Consider the following 13,835-nt stretch of genomic DNA (forward strand, 5'->3'; position numbering starts at 1 on the left):
GAAACAAAAATGTCTACAGAACTCGGGGTGTCAGCGTTTCCACATCTAGAAGGAGGCTGATCAAGAAAGAAAGCATACCACATAAACTTCCACACTCAAACGCCGATTCTCCAGTGATTCCGAGTTTCATTATTGTTTTCTTTAGATTTATATTTGTCACTTTTTTTTACTCTTCGAATCTTTCTTCATGAAGTACAGATTGCGTGCCATACTTGTCCGGAAATATCATCGACACGTACGATGGGGACGAAACTTGTTTGGAGGGCATTCCTCCAACGAGATTGGCACAGCATACCCGCGAGTGTGGGATGGCATTTCAGTTCGTCCCATCGGCGCTGACACATGTAGGCGTTACTGGTACGAAAACAAACGCAGAGCGCAAAGCGGCAGTGTAGAATATGTCAGCCGTGCCGACACAGTGGCAGACATGATCGGGACACCAAATTTCTCGCGTCGTACGGCACGGCTTTATCGTTGTCGCTGCCCCACAAAACATCGGCGAGGTGAAAAACTGTGAAACTTTGTCTCCACGAGATACGACGTATAACTATTGAAGAACTTAATGACGCAGCACAGGCAGCACTTCATGCTGTGAACCCAGCGCAATCGCACCACTCCGACTTTAATGCGTACCAACGTACGCGGCGTGGTTTCGGTTTCGTTTTCTCTGGAGTTCTCACTGCCCACCTTCGGTACCGGCCGCGCGGCGGCGCGCCAGTCGCGTCGCACGGAGTGTATAGTTGTGCCCATATTCAAAGCTGGTGATCCGTCATTAGTTAGTAACTATCGTCCCCTTTCGTTATTGTGTGGTTTTGCGAAGGTTTTCGAAATGGTTATGCATAACCGGATCTCAAATTACCTACGTCAAAAAATTAGTCCTTTTCAGCATGGATTTTTAAAGGGAAAGTCCGTTGAAACAAATTTGTGCTCTTTTCTAGATTCCTCTGTGCCGATAGTCACAAACAGAGGCCAAATTGATGCGGTATATTTTGACATGTCGAAGGCTTTTGATCGTGTATGTTATGATGTCATGAGGCTTTCTGATCTTAGAAGAAGAGGACATTCAGTGAGCACGCTCGCAGGAGGTGGCACGCGCTGTTGCGTTTGGAACTGACGAGCAATCGCCATAGCTGCTGCCATGATTCCGTGTGTTACATATTAAACAGTTTTCTTAAACCATCCTCCTGAGCTTAACTAGCAACATAACATGGTGTCAGAAGTGGTGAGCAGCTCAACGTCCATATTTTTCATTTAACAAGCAACAGCAGCAACAATATGGCATCTGCTTTCCTACAACCGCCGGCTCCGTTCCAGCCTGGTGACGACCCAGCAAGAGCATGGGAGGAGCGGAAATCACCGAGTACTGCATCTTGCAGGATGTCCTTCTTCAAGACTGTGGCGAGGACTTGCCGCTAGTTCAGAATGATTCCGAACAACGAGAGTTCAGTGCCTTTCAGTACCTCAAGAAGCTGCTGGACATCGCAAAACGCAAAAGAGAGGCCCTGGAAAACCAGCTTGCTAAGAAAGAGGAGCAGTTCAATCTACTTCAGCAAAAACTATCAGTACTTAAAGGACCGGTACCAGTGTCCGTTACAAGATCTCGGGGCATTTATCCGGAGCATCATCGAAGCATTTGTCCGGAGCATCATCGAGCACACCAACCAGCCGTCAGAAGCTGCAGTGTCTCTTGAAGCAAGTCAGCTGGAAAACTTGAACCGTATGCTGGCAGTGCTTCAGGGACGGGTCACATCCTTGACAGTTAGGAACAAGCTCCTCGCTCAAGAAAGTCAGCAGTGGAAATCATTTTGTGAAGATGCGAGTGAAAAAATTAGATGCGTGTCAAATGAAAGTCGCCTCTGGCAGCAGAGACACGAAAAGGTGGCGGAGACTTTGCGAGAGAGAGAGAATGCTGTTAAGTGTAACAATTCGTCGCAAACGGAAGCAGACGGAAGCTCCTTTACCGAGAAGGCAGAAACAGAGTGCGAGGGGTTAGACCAGAAAGTCAGCAGCCTCCTAAAACGCAACGGAAAGCTAGAAAGCGAAGCCGACGTTTTGTGGTCAGAACTTTCCTACCTGGAGGAGCAAGCTGAGATGCTCGTCAGCGACAACAAACATTTTCAACAGCTAGCTGAGAACTTAAAACAGGCACGAGATTGCCTCGAGGAGGAGTTGAAGACTCTGCGCGAGCAACACGTCAAGGTCAACAAGGAGATGGAGAACGAGCACTGTACTGCGCTGGAAAAAGCGGCCAAGTGTGAGGCAGCACTATCAGCGCTGAAGACAGACCACTCCCAGCTGTTGGACAAGTATAACCACATTGTATACGGACACAGGAACCTGCAGGAAGAGTTTCACGCGGCAGCCCAAGAGAAACGCAGTTTGGAGGGCAGGTGCGCTCAGCTCACAGAAGAGTGGGCAACAGCCAGACGAGCTCTCGCAGTCTTCGAGGAGCAGCAGGGCGCGGTGGGACAAAAGACCATGCAGGAGCTGCAAGAGCTCTGGCAAGCAAACCAGCAGTTGCAAAAGCGCTTTCGCCTCTTCAAGGACAAGCATCTCAAGGCTGAAGAACGGTTGGTACAGGCGCCAAACCAAAAAGTGGAATCCTCGATGGAACATGTCACCGAGGGCACTGGGGGTACAGCGAGAACTTCGGAGGCACCAGCAAGCCGAGTCGAGATAGAGGAACTCTCCCGGCGGTACGAGTCCCTTTTGGAGCAGTCTCGTGCCGAGGAGAACAAGTGGAACCAGGACAAGCAGCAGCAGAAACACATCGAGGACTTACAGGCGCAACCGGTACCACACCAAAGAAGCACATGGAACAGCAGAAACGAATACAGCTGCTGAAGACTATTTCCCTACAGTCTCAAACGAAGCTGCTGAAGACTATGTCCATACAGCTTCAAATGACGAATCACTTGAACACATCTCCACGTCTACGAGGTCAACAGGATAACCAAAAAACAACAAGAAGTCGACGCGTCGTGGTGAAGCCGCTACAATACAGAGACTGACAACTGCCGCTATCGCATTGCGTTATTTTCAAAAAAAAAGAAAAAAGAAGGGGGGCATGTTATGATGTCATGAGGCTTTCTGATCTTAGAAGAAGAGGACATCCAGTGAGCACGCTCGCAGGAGGTGGCACGCGCTGTTGCGTTTGGAACTGACGAGCAATCGCCATAGCTGCTGCCATGATCCCGTGTGTTACATATTAAACAGTTTTCTTAAACCATCCTCCTGAGCTTAACTAGCAACGTAACAGTGTAGATCATGCTTTACTCCTCAGCAAACTTTCTTTTTATGGCATGTGCCCAAAGCTTTGTGAATGGTTCAGGAGCTTCTTGAGTTCACGCAGTAATACTGTTCGTGTTGGGAACTCTTTTTCGAAGACTTTCGCATACAGTTCTGGTGTACCCCAAGGCTCGAACCTGGGACCACTGTTGTTTATTTTGTTTGTAAACGATATAGTATTATGCTGCAATCACTCAAACGTCCTTCTTTTTGCTGACGGCATAAAACTCTTTTTAAATATTAAAGACCATACTGATTGTACTCTATTGCAAACTGATATTAGTGCAATTTCAGAGTGGTGTGGAAAAAATGCTTTGTCGCTAAATCCTGAAAAAAACTGAAGTGATTTCTTTATAGAGAAAGCGGGACGTTTTTTTTGTTTTTTTTTTTGCCCTTATTTTGCTCGAGGGCAATGTGATTGATCGTGTATCTATGGTAAGAGACATTGGTGTCTATATCGATAGTACTCTATCATTCACTGTGCACGTTTCTAAGATCATTGGATCAGCGATAAAAAAGTTGGGAATGATCACACGTTTATCGAGTTCTTTCACTTCACCATTATCTGTGCGTTTATTTTGTAGCCTTGTACGCTCAGGACTTGAATTTGGTTCGATTAGTTGGAATTCACTATCTTTAACACAACTTGAAATCATTGAGCGTGTGCATAAGAGGTTTATGCGAATTAGTTATGACCGATACATTGGTTGGAAACTGTTTTTTAGTTGCGATTTGTTGCTGTCTTTATCTAGCCTTGAGAAGCTATCAACGAGGAGGGCTGTTAGAGACATTCATTTTCTTCGTAAGGATGTGCATGGTATTGTTAATACTGAAAATTTACTTATGAATTTAGACTTTCATGTGCCATTCAGAGCTAGTCATTTTTTAACATTTTATCCTACTAGAATTTGTGAATCATCGCCCTTGTGTCGTGTGCAGTCTGCCTATAATGTTATATGCGATTGAGATGTTGATATTTTTCTTGATTTTGTTAGCTTCAAGTCGGCCTTGAAAAAGTATATTTTATCCAACCAAAAATTAATGTCAGCTTGTAAACTTGTATTTGTGTCCTTACAAATGTCTGTATAATTTTGTGCATGTTTGTATTTTTAATAGCGTTGCTGTGAACACGAAATGACAGTTCACCACACAAAACGCGTTACAGCTGTTTGTGGGCAGTAAAGAAAAATAAAACATTACCATTATCATTACTTTCTTCTTCGTCCTCGTCTCTTTTTCGCGCCGTTTCCTACGTTCTTATCAGTTGCCGTTTGGACTCCCGATGGGTCGGCCGCGTGCCCTTTCTTCGGAGGAAGAAGAGCGGGACCGGAAGGAGCGGCGACGTGGCGCAGCAGCACGAATGCCTCTGCAACCACCGCAAAGACGCCACCGCCTCAATTTCACTGCGTCGAGCGCTTCAGATTCCCTTCCGAAAGAAGGGCAGATCGCTCGCCTGAAAAGCCACCACAGAGAACAGAAGCTACAGATCCGCTATTCTCCCTTCTTCACCAGTGTGGAATGATTTGTTTTATATAAATGCTAGGCAGCCGTTTTATAATAAATGGTTCAAAGTGGTCCCACATATTCAACAACGAGACATTCACAGTAACAAGGCACTCAAAATCATCTTAGTTTTTTTCTAATTGGTCAAAAGTTACACACGTTTCTATGTACAATGCTTGGTCCCCCTTACATCTATTTTCATTATATAGTTTGATACACGAGGATACATGTCACCCCCGCTACTCGACAATCATCGCATCCTATATAATGAAAATAAACATCGGTACTTTGTTGTTCAGCAGCGTTTGTAAACAACCCTCAAAAAGTTGCCACTGCGTGCTCGAAGAACTACTATTCGCACTCACCTCCTCGTCGCTATAGTTCGTTGCAACCGAACATATGCAGAAGAGGTTTTGTTCACACTGAAGGAAGAAGCAGAACTATAGTCGTCCTCTAGTAAAGTACTTCCAAGTTGAATAAAGGAATAAAATTAAGAGCTGAGCTAGTTGGCGAAAATTCAAACATAATGTAAATGCAATATCGCAAAACAAGAAAGAAAATTGAGAGAAACAAAAATATGTAAAAATATGTCCTGTCTTAATTCGACACGAGTGCATTGGTGAAGTTAAACAAAAACAGAAAAAATAAAAATAGGGACGGACAAAGCAGCACCCTATGTTTATTCTTTCTTTTTTTTTGTATATGTCCTGTGTTGTTCATTCAATTTTCTAGTCTTCGTTGTTGTGCGCTGTTACACATACCTCATGTTTTCTATTTCTCAGCAAATGCATGTGGTTGTGGAAGCGCACGTTTCCCGCTGTTAGATTCTGTGACGCTAGAATTTTTAATTTAAAGTCACGTCGACTTTTGAATTTTGATTAAAAAAATGCATGTCTTGGCCGCATTCCGGAAATTACAAAGAGTGCAAACGGCAAGCTTGGTGAATGTTTTTGTTTTCAGGTTATTGGCCATTGAAGAAGCCGAGGCGAAAACTGGCGCTTCTTCAACTTGTCGGAATAGCATGTTTGACCACTCGTTATTTTGTTACTTATCAAACTCTTTCACAAGGACTCTTTGATGACACTTTCTAAGCAGTTTTCATTGCGCTCATGAAGTAGGATTTTTTTATACTTTAGAAATTCAAAACAAAAATGCTGAACAGTTTGCCTTTGATCATTTCTGGCAAAGTTTAACAATATTTTACGTATTACCTGTCCGCGATATATTAAGGAAGTTGATATGATCAAAAAGCTCAAATTTATTTATTTCGATTAAATATAACTTCGATATTATGTGTGAAAAAACAATGTTCGACATATGTTAGAAAACATGATTGCGCTTTGAAGACGGGGACATAGGAAGGACAGACACCACAGCGCTCTGTGGTGTCTGTCCTTCCTATGTCCCTGTCTTCAAAGCGCAATCATGTTTTCTAACGTACCATGCCAACTTGCCCAACAATCAGCACTTGTTCGACATATGTTTGAATTAACCAATGTTTCAAAATTCTTGCGAATTCGACATCGGTTTTATTCAAAATACCAATTTTTAATTCCTTTCATATTTAGCGGCAGTAAGTTATGACAGCGGTTCATTATTAATTATAAATAGAAAGTGTAGTATATGGCTTCTGTGTCCTCAATGAAAGTGTGGCGGTGCGTCCCTCTACGATCACCAGAGCCTACCAAGACACCATTCTCTGAAGTGGCTGCATGCTTCAAAAGGAAGAGAAGGACGATCACGGACCCCAGCTCGAGGCGTCGCTGTGCGAGGATATAGAAGACGACCGGCCTGACGGAGAAGAGACCGCACTGCAAGTTCCGGCTGACTGGCCCATGCCCGAGCTCCGGTTCCTTTCAAACTAAAATATTTTACCCTGAAAGTAAAAACCGAAAATACAACACCCCGGCTGACGGCATCTTCCGCGGAGGCATTGCGAAGCTGCCCGAGTGTTTGTCGTAAAAGCACATTTTGGACTTAAAACAAACGAAACATAACTTATTTCGTCGGTACTGCTCTTAAAGATCAATAAGCTATTATTTGTGCGCAATACTTCGTGAAAATCTAGACGTAAAACTACAAGGTCGCGTGTCTTGTGGTCAAAAATGTGCCACACGGCGGCGACCAAATGGGCTTCTCTTTTCCGCTGCCAGTTTATCGCTCTGAGGCCCTCTGCGTCGCTGGGTTTTATGGACACAAATCGCGCTACACTGTCCGCGTTCAAGTTCTTAGGTGTCTATCTAAGTTCGTGTTCAAGGGCGTTCTTGAGAGACCACAAATGGGGCAGAACGCAAGCGGTACAGTGCACGGGACTGGAGCTCCTCTCTAACACGAAAAGATGTGTAAAGAAACAGCCAGAAACAGCAAAAATATTAATAGCAGAATATTATAAGAAAGCATGTATTTAGATAGTAGTTCACTGCGATACTGAATTCACGTTCGCACAAGTCCAAATTCAGGCCAATCACTGTTCAAGACTTGAACGCAGCCGTCTCACTGCCGAGAGCCTAGTCCCAGAAGGGTAAAATGAATTCATTGTTCAAGCAAGCTTCCCTGTCCACTTTATCGACCCAGCATGAGTCCTACTATTCTGGAGTTCTACAAACTTTTTCTAATATGACGGCATTGTCCCCTCAGTCTTTTGCTTTTCCCCACACGTGACAGGACTGATTGTGCTTTGACGCCTTAAAGGGACCATGAAATGACCTTTTTACTTTTTCCAGATAACTTTTACATTAAACCGTCAATGTTCACTGAATGCCGAACACGCATCCGTTTTCGTCTCGATTTATTAAGTTCTGCACAAAAAAATAATGAAATATCGACTTTTTCTTTCTCCAACTGACGGCAAAACAAGCCGTGACGTACGCTGTTTCCGGAACCGGAAGTTCTCTCTGCAGTAGGAGAATGGGAGCGTTAGCGGCGGCGAGTTGGGGTGCGCCGGTAGGTTTTACTGCGTTGATGTCACCGACGTATTTTCTGAATTGGCGCCTCTCATCGCCGCATCGCAGCTGAGCGAAATTCAACGAGATATATTGCGCTACAGCGACACCATGGGACTAGTCCCATACGCCGGTGTGCCTGTTGGGAAGTGCAGCGAGTCTTCCGGTGAATAATGCGGATTCTTGGGCGAGTTGGTACTGAAACTTGGAGAACATACTAGCGCTTCCCGACAGGGACAGGGACAATCTCAAAAGGATAGCAAACCGCCTAAACGCTCGGGTGGTTTTTTCTGCACCCGAAAAACTTGCCAAGTTGTGCAAAATGACGGACCCTTCCCGCAAACCACCGGTTGGCTGCGTGAAGAAGCATCGCAGCCCATTTGTAGATTGCGCAGAAGGCGTCGTTTATGAGATCCCGCTGACGTGCGGTAAAAAGTACGTTGGACAGACGGGAAGATGTCTAAATGACAGATTGCGCGAGCACAACCTAAAAGTGAGCGGACAGCGTGACGGTCATTTGTCGATGCACTGCCATGACTGTGGGTGCAAACCTGAATTTAATTTGTGCACTGTCATTAGAAAACATAGAGATAAGACGGTAAGGGAAATTATAGAGGCGGACCTGATAAGAAACTACGGGGATCGATGTGTCAGCGTGGCGTCGATCGATTTGGCAGACAAAGAGATACAGTTCTTGCGATCAGTGGCGTGGCTTGGGATTGGTTGAATGGCGCGATGATGCAGAGTATTTATACCTTTGATTTTCTGACGATTAAACCAGTTGAAGTTAGCGCATTGTGTTGTCTCGTTCCTACCCTTCGTCCCTGTCGTGAAGCGCTAGTATGTTCTCCAAACTTCCGATGAAGACTCCAGAAGTCAACCCAACTGTCATTGTTGGTAAAAGGCGGCCCGTGTCAGTCGTTTGCAAAGCGACGTATATGGAAACAAATTTCCGCGGCGTTTTTCGAGGCCTCGGAGATGCAGGAGCGAGCCGACGTTAAAAAAGATACGTTTGAACTACGAGTGTCAGCAAGAGCCACGTGAATACCTGTTCACACTCGGAGCGGACGCGCGCGTTTGATGGAAGTGCTGTATTCGCGTTGTTGGTAAGCGCTTCGGGACCGATCTTTTACGATTGCAACTCGATACTGACGCGACACTCGGCAAAGAAATGTTGGACCGGCATTGCACGTATACCTCCCACGAACTGTTATAGCTCGACAGTGACGTGCAGTCTGTCAGAATAAAAATGGCGTACCAATAACAAAGTGTACAGTCTCCGGCGATATGAAAGACCCACTGGGAGCGCGTGGCCGAGGCAGTGGCTGGCGGGAGCGCTACGAGCGCTCCGGGCAATTCCATTCTACTTCAAGGGGAGGACGCTCACTCGGGGCTCAGCACAAACTGATAAGCGCGCGCTTTAGCTGAGCCCCGAGTGAGCGTCCTCCCCTCGAAGCAGAACGGAACTGCCCGGAGCGCTCGCAGCGCCCCCGTCAGCCACCGCCTCGGCCACGCGCTCCCAGTCGGTCTTTCATATCGCCGGAGACTGTACATACCGTGTTACGAAAGTAATCCATACGGCGTTTATTTCAGCTCTATATCACACAAAACAAGAAGATAGAATCGACGAGAGTCCCTTTTCGACGAGTGTTCGTCAACACTGCCTCGGAAAACAAGGGGAAGAGATTGACTTCACATCTTAATCTAAAGTTGAGGTCAGCGATCAAACTATAATACGGGAAGGGTCCACAAGGGTAGCGCGGGCATATTCCATTCAGCACGCCAGCCGGTTGTAGGCAGACGGTCTTGCGACAAAGCAACGCTGCGCCGAGTCGGAGTGCCTGCTAGGCCTATATTCTGAGGAGCTCGCTTCGTCGGAGTCGTTCGATTCGTGGCCATTGTCGCTGTTCTCGGGTGTTTGTGGATCCAGCGTTCTTGTTCGTCGTGGTCTGTTTTAAGTACTTTTTTTTTTGCTGCTTGAAGTCGGCACGCGCGAGAAGAACACGTAGAAAGATAAACGTTCAGTCAGTCAGAGTTTTGAGAGGAAGGAAATCAAAGGAAATAAACGTTCGTCGCGACCCAAGTAACTGAAGTCGGCCCTGCCCTACTGCGCACGCGCAGTAGTTACTTCGTTTACCACACGATAGATGGCGCTTGGCTCTCAGCATTATCAAATTTGGCAATTTTCGCCACGCATCTCTAATTATGCTACAAAGTGCGGATCTGAATATTATTTAACAAAACTTTTAGGAAACATTCGCCGGCTATTTATTGTTTACGATCGCGGTGCTGGTGAGGTAGGCTCTTACCCAATAGGCGACGTGGATTCGGCTGACGTGCTCCGTTTCCGCGGATGCATCGTAGTGAAAAGGCGAAGGAAAGAAGGCGCAAAAGAGTCCAGTTTTCTTTTAAAAGTTGTATAGCAAATCATTTTTTTTTTTGGCTCCCTATTTTTGGGTTTTGGGGTTTCTTTTCACACCTTTTACGACGTGCGGTGGATGAAATTCGATTTTAAAATCATTTCATGGTCCCTTTAACTACATGAGCCGGTATAGTACACTCCTACCGGTGTGTGAGTATGATGGCTGATGGTGTTGTGCGCACGGGAAAAGACGTTGTGCACACATACGTGCGCACAACGTCTTTTCCCGTGCATGTGGGGTCGCTATGCAGCCCGGCGATTCGGTCGGTGGAGCGAACAACCGAATAAGCATTGGCGAGCATTCTGACGTGTCGCATGGAGCAACGTGTCCGCAGCTGACAGCTCGCAGAAACAATGGCCTACTTTTGCTGTTCTATACACGTTTGCAAGTGCAGACTCAGGGCGCCGCCATCTTGCCCAGTGGGGTGCGCTTGGGCACGGCCGTAATGCGATTATGACGCCGTAGGAAGGCTTCGTAATCGGATTAGGACGCGTCCAAGCGCACCCCAGCGAGCAAGATGGCAGCGCCCTGAAGCCAGACTTGCAAAAGTGTATAGGGTGGCTCAAGTCACCAGGCTCGATCTAAAATGGACCGTAAAAATCGACGCCTGCACGTAGCAATCTAAACTTTTCGTCAAAGGTGTATTTCACAGGTCGGTTTTTTCTTGTAAAATTACAAAGCGTAGTTCTCTTTCTGTAAAAAAATGAGGCCAAGAAACTTGCCTGGGTCAACGGCGGGCGGCGACGCAGACGACCAAGTCGAGGGGCGGGGTGTGTTTGACGCTCTTATTGATAGATGGCGCAACCTCCTTGTTTCAGTCAGAGCTCTGGTTTCGGTTTGCTTTTAAAGAAATATCGAAAGTGCCCGCGTCGGCCTTGGTTTATTGACACGAACATAATCTTTTTTGTAATCTACCTTTGGCTTCAAAATAAATGCAGACAGAGATAGCAATACTTCAAGTAACAAAAATAAAAGAAAACGCGGTTGCATGACGACAACGCCCGACCCCTCTTCAGCGTTTGCTCTGCCAAAGAGGAAAGGGGTAGGAGAGTTTACCTCCCGAATTGTGCATATGTCCCGAACTATAACATATAACCAAACTCAAGGGTTTCTCGTTGTTTTCGAGATGATATCTTCGCACTATCTATGAGAATTAGTCGCTCGCTATGTAATTATTTCGAGCCCACGGCAAACGAATGATACGTAGAAAACCATATCTACGCAGGCTGAAATTGTTCCGAGGATGCCCGATAGATGGCGCCAGCGTATTAAGCAGTTACGCTAGTGTGTGAAGCGGCCTGCGTCCCTCATGCTGGGAACGATGCTCGAGTTCGTCTGCCCTTCGCGCACCTCTTCCGTTTGTTTACCATCCAGATGCGCCCACGTGCTTTTCTTTTCCCCGATCTCGAGTAATGAAAGCGAACACTGGGCTGCTTCGTCATCGTGCGTCGCGCTCTCCGTGTCGGTTGGCGTGTCCCTTCTTGCCTTCTGACGCGCCAAGGACGCGAGGTTTTGGGCCACTTGGCTCTCCGTATGGTCTGCTCACCGGCGGGTCTTTCCTCTTTGCAGAACATGATGGCGGACGAAGACGTGGTGATCACGGGCTTCTCGGCCTACTTTCCCCAGGCCAACCACCTGGCCGAGTTTCGGAAGAAGCTCTACGATGGCGTCGACATGGTCACCGACGACGAGGCACGCTGGCCCAGAGGTACGTCGCGACGAACTATCCGCCCGTTCCCCGTGCCCATCTCCCCAACAGTGTTTCCCTGGCAAAACTGCTTGACGGGCCACGGAGCCACTGCCAGGCGTACACGGCAGGATAGCGCCAATGCATAAATAGGTGAAAACTAATAAGTAGTTATTGCGAGAAGAAAAAAAAATTGCTACACAATATACGAGTGCGATTGAAAAATTATTCGAGTTCTGCCTGTATGATTTATTTTGATCAAAATCTTTACAAACTCAAACATCTCGCGAATTATTGACACCTCGGCCAATTTTGAAACCTAAAATCCACTGCCACTCGTCTATCCGACAGAATCATGCACGATCAACGTCGGCATTATTCGTGAACGCGAACCGCGTCCTTCATTGTGACTGATATTGCGCGTCCTTCCTTCCGTAATCATTTATTTGCGACAAAACATTTTTTTTTGTGCTGTGCGCAACCTCTTCGATAAATATTGGCACCAAAGACACCCTCAGACCAGAAGAAACAGTGGCTTGCGCAGGTCTTGTGCTCTTTTGCCAATCGCAAGTGGGCAGCTATTCGCAATCTTCAGCGCGACTCAGAATCGCGCTTCCTAGCTCCTGGATGATCGGCTTCAGCATAAAACTGCTTGCCTATGCCTTCCCAACGTGAAAAACTAAAGGCTTTAATTCTGCTCTTATACAGCAAAACTAGATTTGCTTACGGTCTCGCAGTGCTGTTCTGCGGCGATCATCCAGATCTGGCCCCCACGCTCAAATGAGTCTGAGACCGCTGGTTTCGAGGCTGGTTCACGCATTCGGGTTCTGTCGTGACTGCACACAAGCACACAGACGCCATCTCTCGGGAAGGAATCTCCGAACTTTTTGTCTTTGAGGGCTAAATGGGGGATCTTTCCCAGTCTCGAGGGCAAAACAATTATTGAGGAAATACTAAATAACTAATCTTAAATAATCATTTAAGTAAGAAGTTAGAAGTTGGAATAAAATTTTAGATATATCTTAGGTGGATATACTTTGTTTTAAAATTTATTATTTAGCTAAATATGACATTGCACAAAAATTAGAACCCAGAAACCTCACTGAGCATTAAACAAAGCGCAATAAGTCATAGGGCAATAGGGCAATAGACTAATAAGGGTCGAACTGATTCGAACAATATTCTATAGTTACCACGACACAGGACGCCATAATTAACTATAATGAGAACTCGAAGGAATGTACACATCCGTAGTTAGACATAACACGGGGTCTAAGAATGAGGCTGCTGGTGATGACAATGCCCACTTCTTAACACGACGAAAGAGCCAGCGTAACGATAGGCAGTTTTCTTTCGTTCTTTTTTGTATCTTAGTGAGCGCGCTTGGTGTGCGTCGCGGCGCCGTTTCCTTTAGCGCGCGTATTTCTGCCCCCGAAGCAGCGGGTCTGTATAGAAGCGGGCCGCGGGCTGGGCTACATTGAAATGCCCACGGCAAGCCACGGGCCGGTCAGAAGACGTCCGCGGGCCGGGGTTTGGAGAGCCCTGATCGTATGACAGCCATTTTGATAGGCACCAGTGCAGACGTAACACGTTCAAACATGCTGCAGACTGGAGAGAGAGCGACCTCCTACGAAAAGACAGTGCGGCCAACGAACGTTTCAACCGTCGTGCGGATAATTTTTCAATCACCCTCGTACATTTTGTAGTTGTTCCTAGATGAACAAGATCTTACTTCTAAAAAAAAAATATTCTATAAATTTATTTTTGATATGTTTATTAGACACATTCATATCCGAAGTTATTCGGTATTTTATATCTTTCATATGTCGCACATAAGTTTCAGCTAGGCTAGGTCGCGCTAGGTACCGCCCAATTCCATGTCCTACAAAAACATTTCTATTTGCTTACGCCACCATTACATTTCGGGCACCATTATTATACACACATGTAGATACATTACGAATACCACTACCATCAGCTGAACAAATACAT

General features: G+C 46.1%; 1 protein-coding gene across 1 annotated transcript in view; it reads left to right on the forward strand.

The window, feature by feature from the left end:
• The first annotated feature begins 1,207 nt into the window (after positions 1 to 1,207).
• The window catches only part of LOC120849075 (golgin subfamily A member 6-like protein 6), a 37,818-nt gene continuing 25,190 nt past the window's right edge, over positions 1,208 to 13,835 (forward strand). Inside the window, exons 1-4 of the mRNA XM_040221182.1 lie at positions 1,208 to 1,222; positions 1,377 to 1,577; positions 1,666 to 2,793; positions 11,726 to 11,864. Of these exons, the coding sequence (XP_040077116.1) occupies positions 1,208 to 1,222; positions 1,377 to 1,577; positions 1,666 to 2,793; positions 11,726 to 11,864 (1,483 nt within the window). The remainder of the gene's footprint in view (positions 1,223 to 1,376; positions 1,578 to 1,665; positions 2,794 to 11,725; positions 11,865 to 13,835) is intronic.

The sequence above is a fragment of the Ixodes scapularis genome, unplaced genomic scaffold, assembly GCF_016920785.2.
Source record: "Ixodes scapularis isolate PalLabHiFi unplaced genomic scaffold, ASM1692078v2 PGA_scaffold6__148_contigs__length_123643588, whole genome shotgun sequence".
Lineage (NCBI taxonomy): Eukaryota > Metazoa > Arthropoda > Arachnida > Ixodida > Ixodidae > Ixodes > Ixodes scapularis.